General features: G+C 46.7%; 2 protein-coding genes across 8 annotated transcripts in view; one reads left to right on the forward strand and one right to left on the reverse strand.

Moving 5' to 3' along the window:
• Shd (cytochrome P450 family 24 subfamily A member shade) overlaps nucleotides 1-1,633 on the forward strand; it is a 10,271-nt gene extending 8,638 nt beyond the window's left edge. For 5 of the 6 annotated variants that reach the window (XM_076782523.1, XM_076782528.1, XM_076782527.1 and 2 more), the window contains one exon: nucleotides 4-790. In XM_076782523.1, coding sequence (XP_076638638.1) covers nucleotides 4-120 — 117 coding nt within the window. In that variant the 3' untranslated portion in view covers nucleotides 121-790. Of the gene's footprint in view, nucleotides 1-3; nucleotides 791-1,497 lie in introns of those variants that run through there. The other variant, XM_076782525.1, reaches the window with a different exon arrangement.
• On the reverse strand, nucleotides 1,331-14,616 carry Form3 (FH2 domain-containing protein formin 3). Of its 2 annotated transcripts, none has more exons than XM_076782520.1 (25): nucleotides 14,465-14,616; nucleotides 13,671-13,770; nucleotides 13,458-13,573; nucleotides 12,708-12,867; nucleotides 12,417-12,450; nucleotides 9,222-9,363; nucleotides 8,936-9,115; nucleotides 7,997-8,401; nucleotides 7,716-7,907; nucleotides 7,597-7,658; nucleotides 7,343-7,531; nucleotides 7,091-7,262; nucleotides 6,907-7,014; nucleotides 6,737-6,807; nucleotides 6,552-6,678; nucleotides 5,931-6,183; nucleotides 5,668-5,783; nucleotides 5,410-5,551; nucleotides 5,056-5,190; nucleotides 4,824-4,974; nucleotides 4,619-4,746; nucleotides 4,404-4,532; nucleotides 3,721-4,227; nucleotides 2,057-3,510; nucleotides 1,331-1,732 (listed from the first exon to the last, which is right to left on the reverse strand). In XM_076782520.1, the coding sequence occupies exons 1-25, from the start codon at nucleotides 14,492-14,494 to the stop codon at nucleotides 1,469-1,471; spliced, it is 5,367 nt and encodes a 1,788-aa protein (XP_076638635.1). In that variant the 5' UTR covers nucleotides 14,495-14,616; the 3' UTR covers nucleotides 1,331-1,468. The 2 variants fall into 2 exon arrangements, with proteins under 2 accessions (XP_076638635.1, XP_076638634.1); XM_076782519.1 differs by having other exon boundaries at nucleotides 3,715-4,227.
• Between the last annotated feature and the right edge of the window lie 281 nt (nucleotides 14,617-14,897).

Genomic DNA, 14,897 nt, shown 5'->3' on the forward strand with positions numbered 1-14,897 from the left:
TAGATTATACGGGAATTTGAGATTGTTGTGGACGAGGACCTTGGTTTACAATTTGAATTCATCTTAGCACCGCAGAGTCCGGTGCTCCTTGGATTCCGTGATCGTTCTCAGACAGTATAATAACCCCGTTGTATACGTTCCGTATACGTTCCGTATACGTTCCGTCGATGAGAGATTAAACGCTTATTTAATCCCTCGAAATTCTCTCCAAGGTTTGGTCGTTGTTCAATGTCCGGTTGTTATTTTACGTTTACATTGTTTCGTAACATGTTTAATTCGTTGAAAGTAAGTTTTGTTCGTCCGTTCAAGATATTTATCGTTACGCACAGATATTCTAGTATTTATATTTAATTGCTTGCGCGTCTCTAGAGATCGTTTTGTTTTGTTCCTTTCTTACCGAAGTTAAAACGATGAAGTAATACGTTTACCGATCGGGCGCGTAAGAAGATGACTACGAGTTGTTGCTCGACGTTACGTCTACGTTATTAAATCGATCGTTTACGTCGGTTGGAAAAAATTACCTTTTCCCTTGGTTACTAATGTCTCTCGGAATCGAATAACGCTTCCGAAAAATGACTCGAAGCGTCCTGTGGATGAAACTGGTAACAACCACGCGGCAGAACGTTTCTTTTTTATGCAGTGTATTATATGTATATGTAGATATTATTTGTTGAATATACTGATAATGATAAATGCGTCGAAACTCGGTGGCGAGAGTATGTGAAATCGTTTACTAGTCTCTCGGTAAGTAAATCACCCGTCCCTGCAATGTTTTTAATCGTCCTTTCTTTATTTCGAGACCACCCATTTCTGGTGTGCATCCTTTTTTTCAACAAAATTAAATTACATTTATTTAATTCGTTAATTTACTAAGTGATCGTGGTCTACAACATGCGTACTATCATCGATGAAACTTACATATGTCGTACACGCTTAGTTAGTACACTTATACATATATTACATATTTGAAACTGTATTCGAAGGGAGTGGAAGGAATTATTAATTAAACGTACTAGCTAATTCGACGTAAATTATAAGAGACTTGAACCGATACAAACGACATCGGGACTCGAACGTTTATTTTTTATTCGCCGGTCCCACGTCGATCGATCGTCGTATGCTTACATGTTCCATCGAAGATTGTAGATCGTTGGCGATCGAGCGATCGTACTAGCGCGTCCGACACATCTACAGTTGCGTGTGTCTGCAGGTATAATGCCACTATGTAACTTATGTTAATGTAACAAAGTTAATTTTAAAAACGATTAGTTCGTCGACGCTACAACCCTTAACGGAAACGATATTTGTCCTGCTTAAACGCACGCAACGCGTTAACAGCGCGAGTGTAACAAAATAGCTCTAAATTGTGGACCAAGTGGAGACGGATCAGTCGACATTTTCTGTTTCATGGGCACAGAATTGTTCTAGGGTACTGCGACGCATCGATTCTTTTCTGGCGAATGAGGAATCACTTGACCAAACTTTTGATGCTTCTAGGAAGATTCGGTATAGAGCCTTTGTTGACGCTCGCCGCCGTCGGTCTCATGAAACCGTGGTTTCTGGTTACGGCTCGAGGATGGATCAACTTGCTTCTCGTAACCGGTGCTTTATCGCCGGCCGAACGATTCAAAGAAATCGTTTCATGTCCGACGATACTGCCGCTTCCGCTGCTGCTGCTGCTGCGCGAGCCAATCGTTCGTCCTTTGTTCCCCTTTTGCGGCTCGCCCGACACCTGAAAACACAATGGTCGCCCATCGATGCAACTTGAAGATTTAGGTATACATATAGGTACTCGTGTGTACTTGAGATATTAAACGTTCGTTGACTCGACACTCGAGATTTACAGTTATCTACGTTCTCAAGACTTTCAAGACAATCAACTTGTACAACTATCAAGAGTGACAAGATTTTCAAGATTCTATTCATTTGGAATACGTATTACAACACCGGATAAGGCTAGAACCGACTCCAAGTGTCGATCTTGGCTCGAGCCAAGAACCAGTAAAACTGATAGGGATAGAATTGCGGAGAAATTCATCACCATGCATGGACTCACCCCAAGAGATTTCCGAACTGTTCTCGCAGCTGGACCGACGCTGCTTCCGCTACTGCTGCTTCTGCTAGCGGGTATCCTGGTGACGGTGGAGCGCGGATTAATTCGACGTTTCTCAATATTTTTCGGCGGCAACGGAGCATTGGACGGGCTCTTCCTCAGATCGTTGGTGAGGGCGCAAATAGCGGACGTGTAAGTCCGAAGACGAGCGTGATTCGGTACCAAGTTCCGGACAGTGTTCACCGAGGTGGCGCTGTTCAAAGAGCTTCGCGAGCTTCTGAGACTGCTTCTCGAACCGGACCGTTCCACCTCGTTCCTCGACGGATTGATCGACTGCAACGTTGCGTTCGCGTTCCGTTGCGTACTCTCCGTTTTCCCAGGCCCAGAGTCGCGTTTCAAACTGTTGGTTCGCTTCGGTAGAAAGCTGCTCTTCTCGCCAGTCTTTCTCATCGAGCTCGCGCGTTTCTCGAACCCTTTGATCGACGACTCGAGCGTTTTGTCGATCGACTTTTTCGCGTGGCCGTCCGGCTTCTCGCGGTCATTTTCGGCGACGGCGCGCGCGCGATCGGCCTCGTTTCCCGTGTAGCGTAGCTCGGCCGGCGAACATCGCGTCGAGTCGTGCGTGTCCGTCTCGTAATTGCCGGACGACGTTTCCTGGCTCAGCGTCTCGGAAACTAGACTCTGCGTCTCCTCGAATCCCTCGTCGTTCATCTCTTGGTCCCGAGCTTTGCCCGGGGAGGACGAGGAGGTGACGCAAATGTCGGGAACGAATCTGCCGCGGAACACCGAGGATTCTGGACCCGGCTGGATTCTGATCTCGTTTCGCTCCGTGCGTTTTCTCTCCGGAATACCGCCTAGATCCTCGTACGCGTCGTGGTGTTTCGGAGCGTCGATCATGTCGGTCTGGTCTGGTCGCGACGACGGGCTGGTTCCGTTTTGAATTTGATTCACCTGACTGGGCGGATTGTTCGTCAACCTTATCGCCTCCTTCACCTGACTAGGGTCGATCATGCTCCGTTGTCGTTCCCGGCTGGTCACGGCTCTCTCGGCGAGAACCGTCACGGACGGTTCCCGTGGTCGCGACTCCTGCATCACCGGGCTGAGGACCGTGTTGGTCACCGCGAGGACCGGCGGTGGCTGGCTGACCGGAAGCCTCGAGCTTCTGTGCGTGAACGCGACGGGCCTCGACAACCGTTCAAGATCCTCGCCGGAACGGGCGATGTCGAACGACGACGCCTCGCGACGCTTCAACTTCTCTTGCCAGACGCGAAGCATCGCGTCCTCGTCGCGACTCTCCTCGGACAACGGCAAACTGTGAGGACGTTGGGCCGGTGGTTTCTCCTCGTACGGCTCCGTACTCGCGACCTCGTGCTTGGACTCCTTTTCCGCCGGCGAGTCTTGTTGCACCTTTTTATACCTCCGTGTTCTCCTCGTCGCCGAGTACCTATCAAAGTTACCTGAAACGAACGCGGCGTCGACGATGATTCTCACCTGGTTCAGGTACGTTTCAGTAAACTGCTATTTTAAAGAATCTTTTCAACAAATGAAATATTTCATTTTCAGATGTACGTTCAAAGTACCCGGCTCTATCGACGCCCAAACAAGAAGCTCTGGATTACCTCAGGCCATATAATATGTAGTTTAGATATTTAACGACTTACCCGTACCGAAATCTGTGTTACTCGTGTTTTTCGCGACCGTGTTCTTGAGATCGCGACTTTGGAACGAGCCGTTGCAACGTTCCCTCCTGCACGGCTCTTTCTCGACCGGCTTCACTTCCTTCGGCGGACTGAACAGCTTTCTAGTCGCCGGCGGAGTTTCAATATTGTCCGAGTCGATCTCGATTTTGTCGCTGATTTTCTCTTCATCCGCGCCTCGTTTGTACTTGGAAAATCTTCGCGTCGCGGAGACTTGGGTGTTGCTGTACGGTTGCCGCAGATAAATCGTCAGCTCGTCCTGAGGATCCGTGTTGACGGTATCGTTCATCTTGTTCTTCTTTCTGTCCTCCTCTTTGATCGACTGCAAGGTACCGGAGGTGAGGATATTCTCTGCGCTGAGTCTTGATCTTAGCCTACGGGAATAACGTGGGTCAGTCTCTTCCATACTATTTGGTACGTTTAAGCTAGACTTCCGCCAAGGAGATTTGTCCTTTTGGGACGGATGCGTTTCGGCTTCTGAAACGAAGCAACGAAGCATGAGTCAGTTTGCGTCCAGTTAATCAACACGATAAAAATGTGATCGTCGCGTTGACTGTCCACACTTGTAAATTAACTTTGTAGAAAATATTTAAAACGAGACGGGCCTAGAGGGACAGTCGACGCGTCGAAGGATGCGAAATGGTACAAGTAACCTTCTATAGCTTCCATCGTGCGCATCACGTCCGTTTTTTCGACCGACGGGCGCCAGTCGTAAACTTCGGAGTCGTAAACTTCGTGCGTGGAATTACCGTCGTTCGGGGTATTCGTCTTGCCTTCACTTTCTGTGCACGTAATATCACGAGGATCGAGTTAAAATGGAACGCTTCGTCGTGTCATTTCACGGTAACGATACGCGTGTTTCGCTTACCCGAGTCTTCGAAGGACCGTCGATTAGCTTGGTGCAACTGTCTCGCTTTTCTTTGAAGTTCTTCACCCGCACGATCTTCTTTCTCGTTTTCCGACAACCACGCCTCGATCTTCTGTCTCCATGCTTTTCTGTTTTTAACACGCGTACACACATTTCATTCGTTTATTTATTCGGCAATTATCTCTTTGCGATCGTTACGGCTTACCCGGCAGGTTTTGTTTCTTCCTCTTGCAAGAAGGGTTTGTTTTCCACCAGAGGCGACGGGGAACTCGCCCTTTCTCGGTCGGTCGAAAAGTCTGCGTTCAGTAGATCGCTCCTGCGAGATTGACCGCGAGCTCTTCGTGCCCACGACCGATCTGTTCAACAATTAATTAACATATCAAATTCTCTGCCTGAATTATTATAACACGGGCCATTAACTCGTCCAGCTATTCTACCTAGACTACCCCAGGACTTTCTTTCGCGAGTATTGTCTTGTCCCGACGTCCTCAAAAAGTCCATCAGGTTACCGTCGTCGTCTTCGCAGGGTATTCGACTTCTGCGACGACGGAGGGTGCCATTTGGCGTCACATCTATACGGAGAAACGGACTGGATTACGCCCAATAATTCCACGTTATATACATAATATTGTCTGATAAAATAGACAGGAAGGTACGTTTTTCTAATCGACTTTCCAAACAAGATCTCTAATGCAACATTTCGATTCTTATTTTAGGTCCTCGTCGACTACCGCGTGAGATGCAAGTATGAAAATAGATCGGTCTTAGGACAGAGGGTTCGAGGATAAGACCTGGAGAGTAGGTTTCTTCTTTGGTAGATAGTTGGTCGCCGGTACCGCCGGAACAAGAGCCCAAGCGACGTCGAATGCTCGGCGATCCGGCGATCGAGACGTCTTCGTCCGACGTGACTCCTCCGTTTTGCAATCTTTTCATCTGCATGGAAAAAAGAAAGGGCGTGTGGTTTGTGCGTTTAAAAAGTATGTATAATTAAGCGCGGCGAGCGCCGCGGTACTTTCTTCGATACGCAAGAAATAGACGGGACCGCTTACCTTGGCATCGTTACGACTATAATTTCTTTGAGGTAAACCGGTATGGAGATCGAAGAGGCCGTAATCGATTAGGTTGCATTCGGATTCAGAGGCTGGCGTCTCGGCTTGATTCGTTACTAGAAAACACGCACGGTAATAAACGATGGATCTATTTATCGTCACCTTAAATGCTTTTACTTATTACAGAAAAACTAAACTTTTACCCCAAACTAAAAGAGGCACGCGTAGGAAGAAAAGAAAAATTTTTAAATTTATCCACGTACGGAATCGTTTTTTAGCTAGAAGTTGTTCTTCTCGTTGTTTGCGCCTCGCCAAGACTTGTTCCTCCTGAATTCTTCGCCTTTCGTTCTCCGCGACAGCCTGGTTGAACTTCTGACAGAATTGATGGAATATCTTGAAGCACTCTTCGATCTTGAACGTGTTCGAGTCTTCGCAAAAGAATTCCGCGAGCGATCGCCTTACAGTCTCCAGCTCCTCCATGTCCCCTTTCAACTGGCTCATCTCCTGTTCTGCCATCTGTGGAACAGAGAATATTAAAAGTCTCGTTTCCATCGTCGAATCTGAAAGTTTAGATAGAAGGATCTCAAAATAGTTCGCGTATACAGGGTGTTCGGCCACCCCTGGGAAAATTTTAATAGAGAATTGTAGAGACCAAAGTAAGACGAAAATCAAGATAACCAATTTCTTGATGGAGGCTTCGTTAAAAAGTTATTACGCGTACGCAGCTGTTCGCTGGTTGCCTGTCTACAGGCGGAACTTTAAACGTTAATAACTTTTTAACGAAGCCTCCATCAGGAAATTGGTATTCTTGAGTTTCGTCTTATTTTGGCCTCTAGAATCACCCATTAAAATTTTTCCCAGGGGTGGCCGAACACCCTGTATACCTGTAGGAACTGAGCCATTTGTTCCTGTATGTCGATCTCCGTGGAAGGAAGCTGAATCTGAGCCTTGATTTTCTTGATCTTCGTGTCGAGGGCGTTGAACTCGTTGTTTAGCTGCTCGGTCGTGGTCCTGTAAGTGACAATTCACTTTAGACCGAAACTTGGTTCGCCGTATAAAGCAAACTTACTTCGTGGCAGCTTCCAGCGTGTTCATGCTCTTGGCGAAATTCAACAGGTCCTTCCGTTTCCTCTCGGCTTGCTGCCAGGCAAATTATTCGTAAACGTGAAACTGAGAGTCGCGTGAACGTTACGGTATAGAGAGAGAGAGAGAGAGAGAGGGAGCGAGAGTGTACTTTACCAAAGCCACGTAATGTATGAGATTCATTCCTGGTTTGTTCGCTCGGATTTCGGTCAACTTTTGCAAAGAGGATAGCTTCACTCCAGCGGCGTTTCCGGCATATCCACCCTGTGCGTGATATTAAATTATTAATCGATTGCTCTCTTTCTAATTGTTTTAGGAACCCAGAACGATTATTTCGTACCGAGTTTAGAAAATTCCCAGCGACTAGAACCATGTATAGGACCTCCTGGAGCGGCTTATTCGTCATTAGATCCTCACCGGCGAGGATCATAGAGTTGATGCTAGGTTCTAGGTAGCCCATGTTGGCAGCGAATTCTTCCTTCAGCAACATACACTCTATACGTAGCTTGTAGCTTTCGACGAACGAAGACAAGGTAAAATTAAACGAGCGAATTGTTATCGACAAGCAGAACAAAATTTGATTGCCTCATACTTTGGTACTTGGACGAGTTGCAGGAAAAACTTCTCGGCGTTTCCGAGCTTCGACTTGTCCCCGTCGAAGCTTTTGAGCATTTCCAGCTCGTCCACTTCGGGCAGTATCTTGAGGAGACCGCGTAACTTTTCCGCACCGATGTCGTCGTGACCGCCTTCCTTTATCAGCTGAATTATGTCCTCGTTCGAGCTACGACTCATATTTTTATTGAAACGTATCGCGTCGACGCGGTAATCGACGGCGGTAATGCTTACCTTCGAAACTGTTTGAGAAATATGTTGACGTTCAAGCTCCTCTTGCCGTCCAGAAGCGCGATCTGAAATATTTAATAGATCGGTGAAATCGAAACCGATCTAAAAAGAAGTAAGCCCACCTCGGTCGGTTCTCTTCGGCGTCTCTCAGCGTCGGAGCTGTTTCCGTAGGAGGAGAAACACGAGGCGGCGGGTAACATTGGCGGCACTTGCTGACAGAACAGACCTTCCATTTCCGCCCAGTCTATGTCCGCCATGGGGGAGTTTTGATGCTCGTTGGCGACCAATGACCAAATGTTTCGTTTGCCGATGACCTGCGCGTGACAAAGATTCGAATACTTGGTCGACTGGTTTCTACCACTAATTTTCCGTCGCTCTGCTTAATATAGGCTGGTAGGAGTACTTTGTTATTAGGTATCTTGTTCCAGTTGATCGTTTTCATTTTTGCCTTGGGGGTGGGTATTTCCTGTTGCGGCAGCAGCCTCGCGTGATTATTCGGCGGGTCGGGGGTGGGCGCCCGCGCGACGGGCAGCACGTGGAGCGGCGGTGGGATGGGCGGCGGTTCCATCGATGCATCGGCTTGCGTCGCGTTGGCGGCGAAAAGCGGCGGAGGCGGAGGCGGCGGCAAAATGCGGCCTTGGCTCGAGGAGGCGGCTACCGGGGGATCGGGAGGCGGTGGCGGAGGTGGCAAAGGTGGCGAAGGTGACAAAGGTGGCAGAGGCGGCGCCGAATTGTTCACCGGCAACGACGCTTTTCGAGACGTTCCGCACGTCTGATCGGTGCCCCGACAGTGACAGCATAGATTCGTCTGCGAAACAAACATTAGTCTTACTTGATATTAATATTTACTTACGCTAAAATATTTTTCAGATTTACTTTTACTACTTTTGCCTGGGACGGTACATACGATAACCAACGATAGGAACCTTGCACAAGAAGCATAAACACGAAGAAGGAGTACTATAAGAAAAACGATTACTCGACGTTGGGTCACTCTCGTAGACTGAAAGAGCGAACAAGTGGTGGCGATGAAGAGAGTTAAAAGGGGACAACGTATGGTTTCGTATAATATAGATTTTTTTAAAAGCGATCCCGTTCACGGGTTTGTTCGGTTTACTGCTTCTACGCGCGTCCGGTGAAAAGTAAAAGCGCGAAACGTGTTTGAAACGTTGCGTCGGTTCGCGTCAGGCAGACGATATTGAACAATCGTGCGAGAAACGAGTCTGCGATTACGCGATAGGGAAGAAAGTCGATCGCTCTAACTTTTCTGCTCGTTTTAAACTGCGAAACCTCGACGAGAATAAGTTTAAAGGAAAGAGAAACAACGAGCGTTAGAATTTACCTGTAGACTAGGCGATCGCAGTAACTTGGTGGCGTCCTCGCGGTTTTCTAAAAGCGTCGCTCTATGCACCAGCGTCTCGGCCGTGTCCCATGCTAGATCGCTAGCGGCGTCTTTCGGATCCAGGCGCAGCAGATGTTGAAGAATGCTCAAGAATGGTATTTCTTGCGGGGTGTCTGCGATCTGAAGTACACGCGTCTCGACTTTATCGATCGCTTTTAAAATAGAACGAGCGCCGACGGATCTAAGCGTCGGGTCGCCGCTTATCAATCGTCAAAACAGTCCTTACTTGTCCGAGAATCGCGTAAAACACGTCCACGTGAGAGGATAGATCGATTCCCGGCGGTCCGTGATTCGACAATTCTTCGTCGGTCTCTCGTTGATCGTCGAACACGTCTAGCTGCACTCTGAGATCCGGAGCGTGACTCTTCCTGCAAGAACAATCGTCACCTTCCTGATCTGGGTTCATTTTGAGCCTTTACACGGTTCTTCGCTCTATTTCCGTCCCACTCGAGGCACATGTCTTTTCTAGAATTTCAATTTCTCTGCTCTAGCTTCACCCCCTTTCCCTCTCTGTCCCTCATCGGCGTCCGGTGATCCAAATCATCGATCTACCGGGTCGAAACCTACTTTCGTCCAATTTCCGAATAGATTACCTGTGCGCTGGATATCCAACCCAACACGATACACGTAATTTTTTATCGTAATAATTATGTATACTATATTCACGTAGACAAAATGTATGTTTTAATCTGTATCACTTAAGTTTGAGAAATTATTATTAAGGTTTGAGGTCAACGCGAGCAGGAGAATCGTCTTCCGCGGTGGGGGTGGACATCTACTAACAGCAATCTATTTCTAGTTATAATAAACGTTGGTTTTCTTTGGCGATTTGGACCACTGTGTTTTCGAATTTTCTTCATTTTACCGTTGACGCGCGACACATTCTTTTCCGGCCGTTTTCCTTAAACTTTTCTCGCGCGTTCTGTCCGTTCGATCCGTCAAAGAGGAGTGGTCGATGGTATACCATGAATTAGCATCGTTTCCGTTCAGAGCGTTCGATCCGTTATCATCCGGTGATTCTTACGAAGCACGAGTGCCATACGTGTTTCTCATAATACTCGATATCCACGCCCGACGATCTCGCGTCTAAGGGGAGGAACACGTTAAGCTTAGAAGAGTTTGCTGACAATTTATGACTTACACCACAAGTAAGAGAATGTTTGTCGGTGTTTCCAAACGTATACATTTTGAGCATTGATCAAAGCAACCGATTTCCCGGGTTTACGTCAACGACCCTCTAAAATTTGGCATCGCCTTATTCGGACACCCTGTAGACGAGTTTTACACGTATACGTGGTGAACTCCAGTCGCGTTTCAAACACGATTTCCGTCTCCGCGATGCACACCCGAAAATAGTCGCTGTCTTTGCGGTTGTCCGACCGTGTCATCGATCTTGCGCCCCAGCGAGGGTAACAAAGTCGTCGTCGTCGTCGTCGTCGTCGTCGTCGTTGAAAAATTCCCCGGGCTAATAAAACTGAGAATCAACACTTTTCACTGCCATTTCACCATTGCATTTGCTTTTCTTTTTCTTTTTTTTTCTTTGCTAGGATATATCTGTCGACGTCGATAATTACCAGAAGACACTAACGCGATCGGGTTGACTGTCGATGCGTGGCGCGACGCAAGGATGCAAACGCTCCGATCGGCACGAATTTGTTCTCGGTTTCGAGGAGCGAAACGTTGAGGAGTCGGTGGAATGTCGTCAATGGCTAGGAACAGCAGTCTCGTCATCGGTGGAGTACCGCACTGATCGCTCCAGTCGAGAGCAGAGTTGCAGCTGCAGGTGCATCGCGCGCGAAGAGTTAATTCGGGCTTTTCTCTCTCCCTTCGAGTTCCCTCTTTCGCTTTTCCCTTTTTTCCTTTCCGTGTTCTCGTTCGTTTCGCACGAAGCTTCTTTCTCCTCTTTCTTTCGCCGACGCCCGCTGCCATTTTTCTCTCCCCCTTGGATTCTCGGTTTCGATTAACCCCTTACGGGGCTAAGGGGCTATCCCGGTCTAGACGCGCAATTTTTAGGCCCTTGTTACTTCTTTTAAAAATAACACCGTACATTGCTTTGTACTCGGATTCCGCACGTATATTTGCCGATACTTTGTGTGTATACATATGTATACAGTGTTTTTTTCCTGGCGAAAATTATGTAGAAAGTTTCATTAAAGGGATATTCCGGTCCAGACACGCGATTTTTAGGCCTCTTTTGTTATTTTGTAAAAAAGAACACAGTAGACTGTTTTGTATCGGGAGTAGGTTTAAAGTTTTTTACCAGGCCGCTCGAGAGTGTGCGTGCGTTAAGGGGTTAACGTTGCCGAGAATTCGGGAAGACACAGGGGAAGGAGAGGAAAAAGAAAAATCGGTACGCGTGCTTTTATTTCGCGGGCGAATGGTGCCACGGATCCCCAGTCTCGTATCCTTGACATTCTCCTCGTAGCGAAACTTTTGCCTCGACCGTTTCGAATTTTCTTTCATAACATTCTTCGAACGTTAAAACACTACGCGTTAGGGAAATGTATTTATGTACCGATCGAGTGCTTCGACGCTAAAAATTGTAAATAGTCGAATCGCTCCGACTCGTGATAGTTGGAGTGTCGAGCGACGTCAAACGGGTACGAGATATGTATCGATATTCCTTCGTATCGTGAATTCCAAGAGACAATTCCTCCGGGCGATATTTAAAGCGACTTCTTCGAATGGTTTTGCTCGTTCAAGAATAGTTTGTACGTCCGTCATCCCGCGGAGGAATGACAGATCGTACTATTCCTGTAGAGAGTGATTTAAGCGGAGGCCCAAAGAAAGCTATAAAACGTTCGGTGCATCGTGATTCGTCTCAAATACTTGTCGTTCCATCCGTATTTCCGGCGCGTTCGTCTCTTTTCCTATTGTTTACACAACAACGAACGGTATCGCGACGACAATGCGCACGAAATAACAATAGGGCCACCAGTGTGCAAGGTGGCGATCGAGAACGACCATGTTAACGACCCGCTGTTAGATACCCTAGCGATACGTGTTGTTTTTAATCGATAGAATATACATTTATTTTAAAATTGTCGAACGTGTTAAAGAAATGGATTCTGAACTGTTAATTATTAGTCTCGTGGAACAAAGATGCGCCGCATGGTAGTCGCGCGCAACGATGATGATTATTTTTTGATTAGTGCATGCAATTGTCGCGCGTTGCATAGGCTGAATGAATGCTTCTTTCGTTGGTTAACCAATCCTTGAACATGTAATTGCCTAATAGTCCCCGGCTGGATGAGTACGACGCTCGATGCATGCGCGACATTAACGTTGCATTAGGTGCAAATGAGAAGGTGTGGGTACAATAAGGCGGCCCTTTCGTAACGTTCATTATTATTTATTATTCAACAATGTTAAGGTGTTAATCAGTTAATGTCGTGAATCCGGGTCGTCGTAGAGTACTCACCGCAGCTCGTTCAGGATCGGGAGTAGCTTCAGACCTGGAAGGGAAAACAATAGTGGGCTTCTCGATCGTCGCTTTTCCAAAGTCGTTTAATCCGCATACGCTGCCTCCCATAATGTAAACATTCGAATAATCGTAATACTTATAGGGTGGCAGCGTACGGACCAACTTCGGATGGACGTTAAAAACAGATGGGCAAAATTTAATTCGAACGATGTTTAATGATTAATGTTTCGATCGTTGATCGAAATAAGAATTTTGCCCAACCGTGGTTTGAAAAGTTACTCTACTAACCGATGAACTCGTTGCGAATTCGTATGCGATCCTTCAGCACTGGCGTGGAGATGACCAAGCAATTTATGAAAGCCAATAGTGCCGTCCGATAATCCTCGCCGGTTGTCTTTTCAAGCTCGTCGACCACGATTCGTAATCGATACCGTTCTCCTTTTCGTTCCTGTAACGTTTCGAAAGATTGTTTCTTCCTCTTCTTCTTTTTTAAATTTGATACAAGCTATTCGAAAAATCTGTCCGAAATTGACTGGACTAACGTTTCGATCTTCCAACGGGAAGAGTCTTTGTAAACTCTTATCGCGGACGCAACTAGCATCGTTGCAGGAATTATGTTTGCGCTCGTCGTAACTCGAATATTCGATAAGACTCGAGGTGGTTCGTATTTAACAGATGATTAACGCGAGAAATTGCGGCGCGATAAAACGCATGGTTCGTAATGTTCAAGTCGCTGTCGCACGATGGTCGATTTCGTGCATCTAGACTTTATGGAATCGATCACCGTGCGTCGTGCGGCTAGTACATATGTCGCGAATGTACATATATGTATAACTCTGCAGGAGCGTTACGGACGGTGTAGATCATTCTTTTGTTTGTCGAAGAAAGACCTTGAACCGTGACTTTTATCCAAGCTTAGCACCGCCGCCACGCGTCTCCGTAGCTACAACGGGACGGGTATAGGAACGTCGCGTTTCGAAGCTGTTTTCGTTCGAGTGTCGCGCTTAAAATGCAAGGAAACACGCCGCGGTCCATCACCTGATACGCGTGAAGGGTATCGATGGCCCTCTGCCTCCCACCTTGACTGTAAACGCAAAGCGCGGAAAGCAATTCCACCACTTGTTTCTTCACCGAGGGACAGGCGGTGTCCAACGCTGAAATTGAACGAGAAACGCGTCGATCAGTGATAAAGACGTCGATTACGTCGGACAATTTTGGATTCGAACTACGCGAGGACGTCGAATGATTTACCCGAGGCAAGCTTGACGCAGTAATCGGGATTGTCAACGATATAGTCGAGACCAACGTGGGAATCCATATTGACCGCATTTGTGGAAACCGTCCTCCGAGTCTGAAACAAACGAAACAATGAGAAAAGTAAAGGAACAGTCAACCGACAATGAAATTGGTAGGCGGAGTTGGGCAAATTTTACTTATAATTCGCGAATAACGAGTAAAAATTCTTTTCGGCAACTTGGATGTTCGTTTGAAAGAATTGATAAAGAATTTTTTTCTCAAAAATTAGTAAGATTTCGGGATTATGTCTATCGACCAAAAATGATTGTAATTGTTGACCCCTGCAACTGAAAATATTTTTTGTTCCGAGTCGTTAGTTATCGAATAGATTAAAAATTTGTCATTCGTTATTCGTGAATAGAATTTGCGAGCTTAATTTTGTAATTTCCGAAGACGATCCTAACCGGAGGATCGATTGAATAGACGCTCGACCGTGTGACGGCGTTGGTGCGAGGCGCGAGAGAAAATGTCAGGGCGTCGTGTAATTCTTAATACTCCGTTAAGGCGAGCCAACGTGGAAACAGGTATAAGAAAATCAAACGCCATTTAACGTTTCATAACGAGCACTGAACTTTTCTTGTACTTGATAGCGAACGTTGTCCGCGAGATGTACGATCAATCTTGTTAAACAAAGGTTGCACATCATGTTATTCCGCATTCTAGTAAATGATCTTTGAATTGAATGGGTCAAAATGGATCCAGTTAACGTAGACACGAAGTAACAAAGATGCCAAAATAGTTGTTCGTACTCGTTGCCCGTAGGAAAATTCGATAAGCATATCCAAAGGTAGAAAACAAAGTCGGACGATGATATAAAAACGCGGACAAAGAAACGCGCGAAAACAGTTGGTTATTCTAGAAGCGTTTGAGCGATCGTATCGCGTCGTTCCTACTAAGAAGGTTAATGGTTCTCTCAGCCGACAAACTCTTCGCGAAACCTCCTGAATTGTCGGCAACGAATGGAGTGGGTCAGAGCTGAAGCGAGGTCTAGGTTGAGAACACGTATGTGTATCGTGCACTTGGGTGCACAAGTACGTTCGTATGACTAAGATCGCGTAGTTGGGGGGGAAGAAGAAGTATTACGCGTCGATTTCCTTTAAGCGCAAAAAAAGTAGCCATAATTTCCAACGCGTGCGTGCAACGATCTCGATGGAACCTCGGTGGCACTACATGTATGTAGAA

Source organism: Colletes latitarsis, chromosome 14, assembly GCF_051014445.1.
Source record: "Colletes latitarsis isolate SP2378_abdomen chromosome 14, iyColLati1, whole genome shotgun sequence".
Taxonomy (NCBI): domain Eukaryota; kingdom Metazoa; phylum Arthropoda; class Insecta; order Hymenoptera; family Colletidae; genus Colletes; species Colletes latitarsis.

Excerpts from the sequence above, each read along its gene's own strand:
- Form3 (XM_076782519.1), bottom strand. The coding sequence starts at position 14,494 with ATGCTTATCGAATTTTCCTACGGGCAACGA. Across the intron at positions 5,552-5,667 it reads ATAGTCGTAACGATGCCAAG|ATGAAAAGATTGCAAAACGG; the intron begins GTAAGCGGTCCC and ends TTTTCCATGCAG. Across the intron at positions 1,733-2,056 it reads CAGTTCGGAAATCTCTTGGG|GTGTCGGGCGAGCCGCAAAA; the intron begins GTGAGTCCATGC and ends TTGTGTTTTCAG.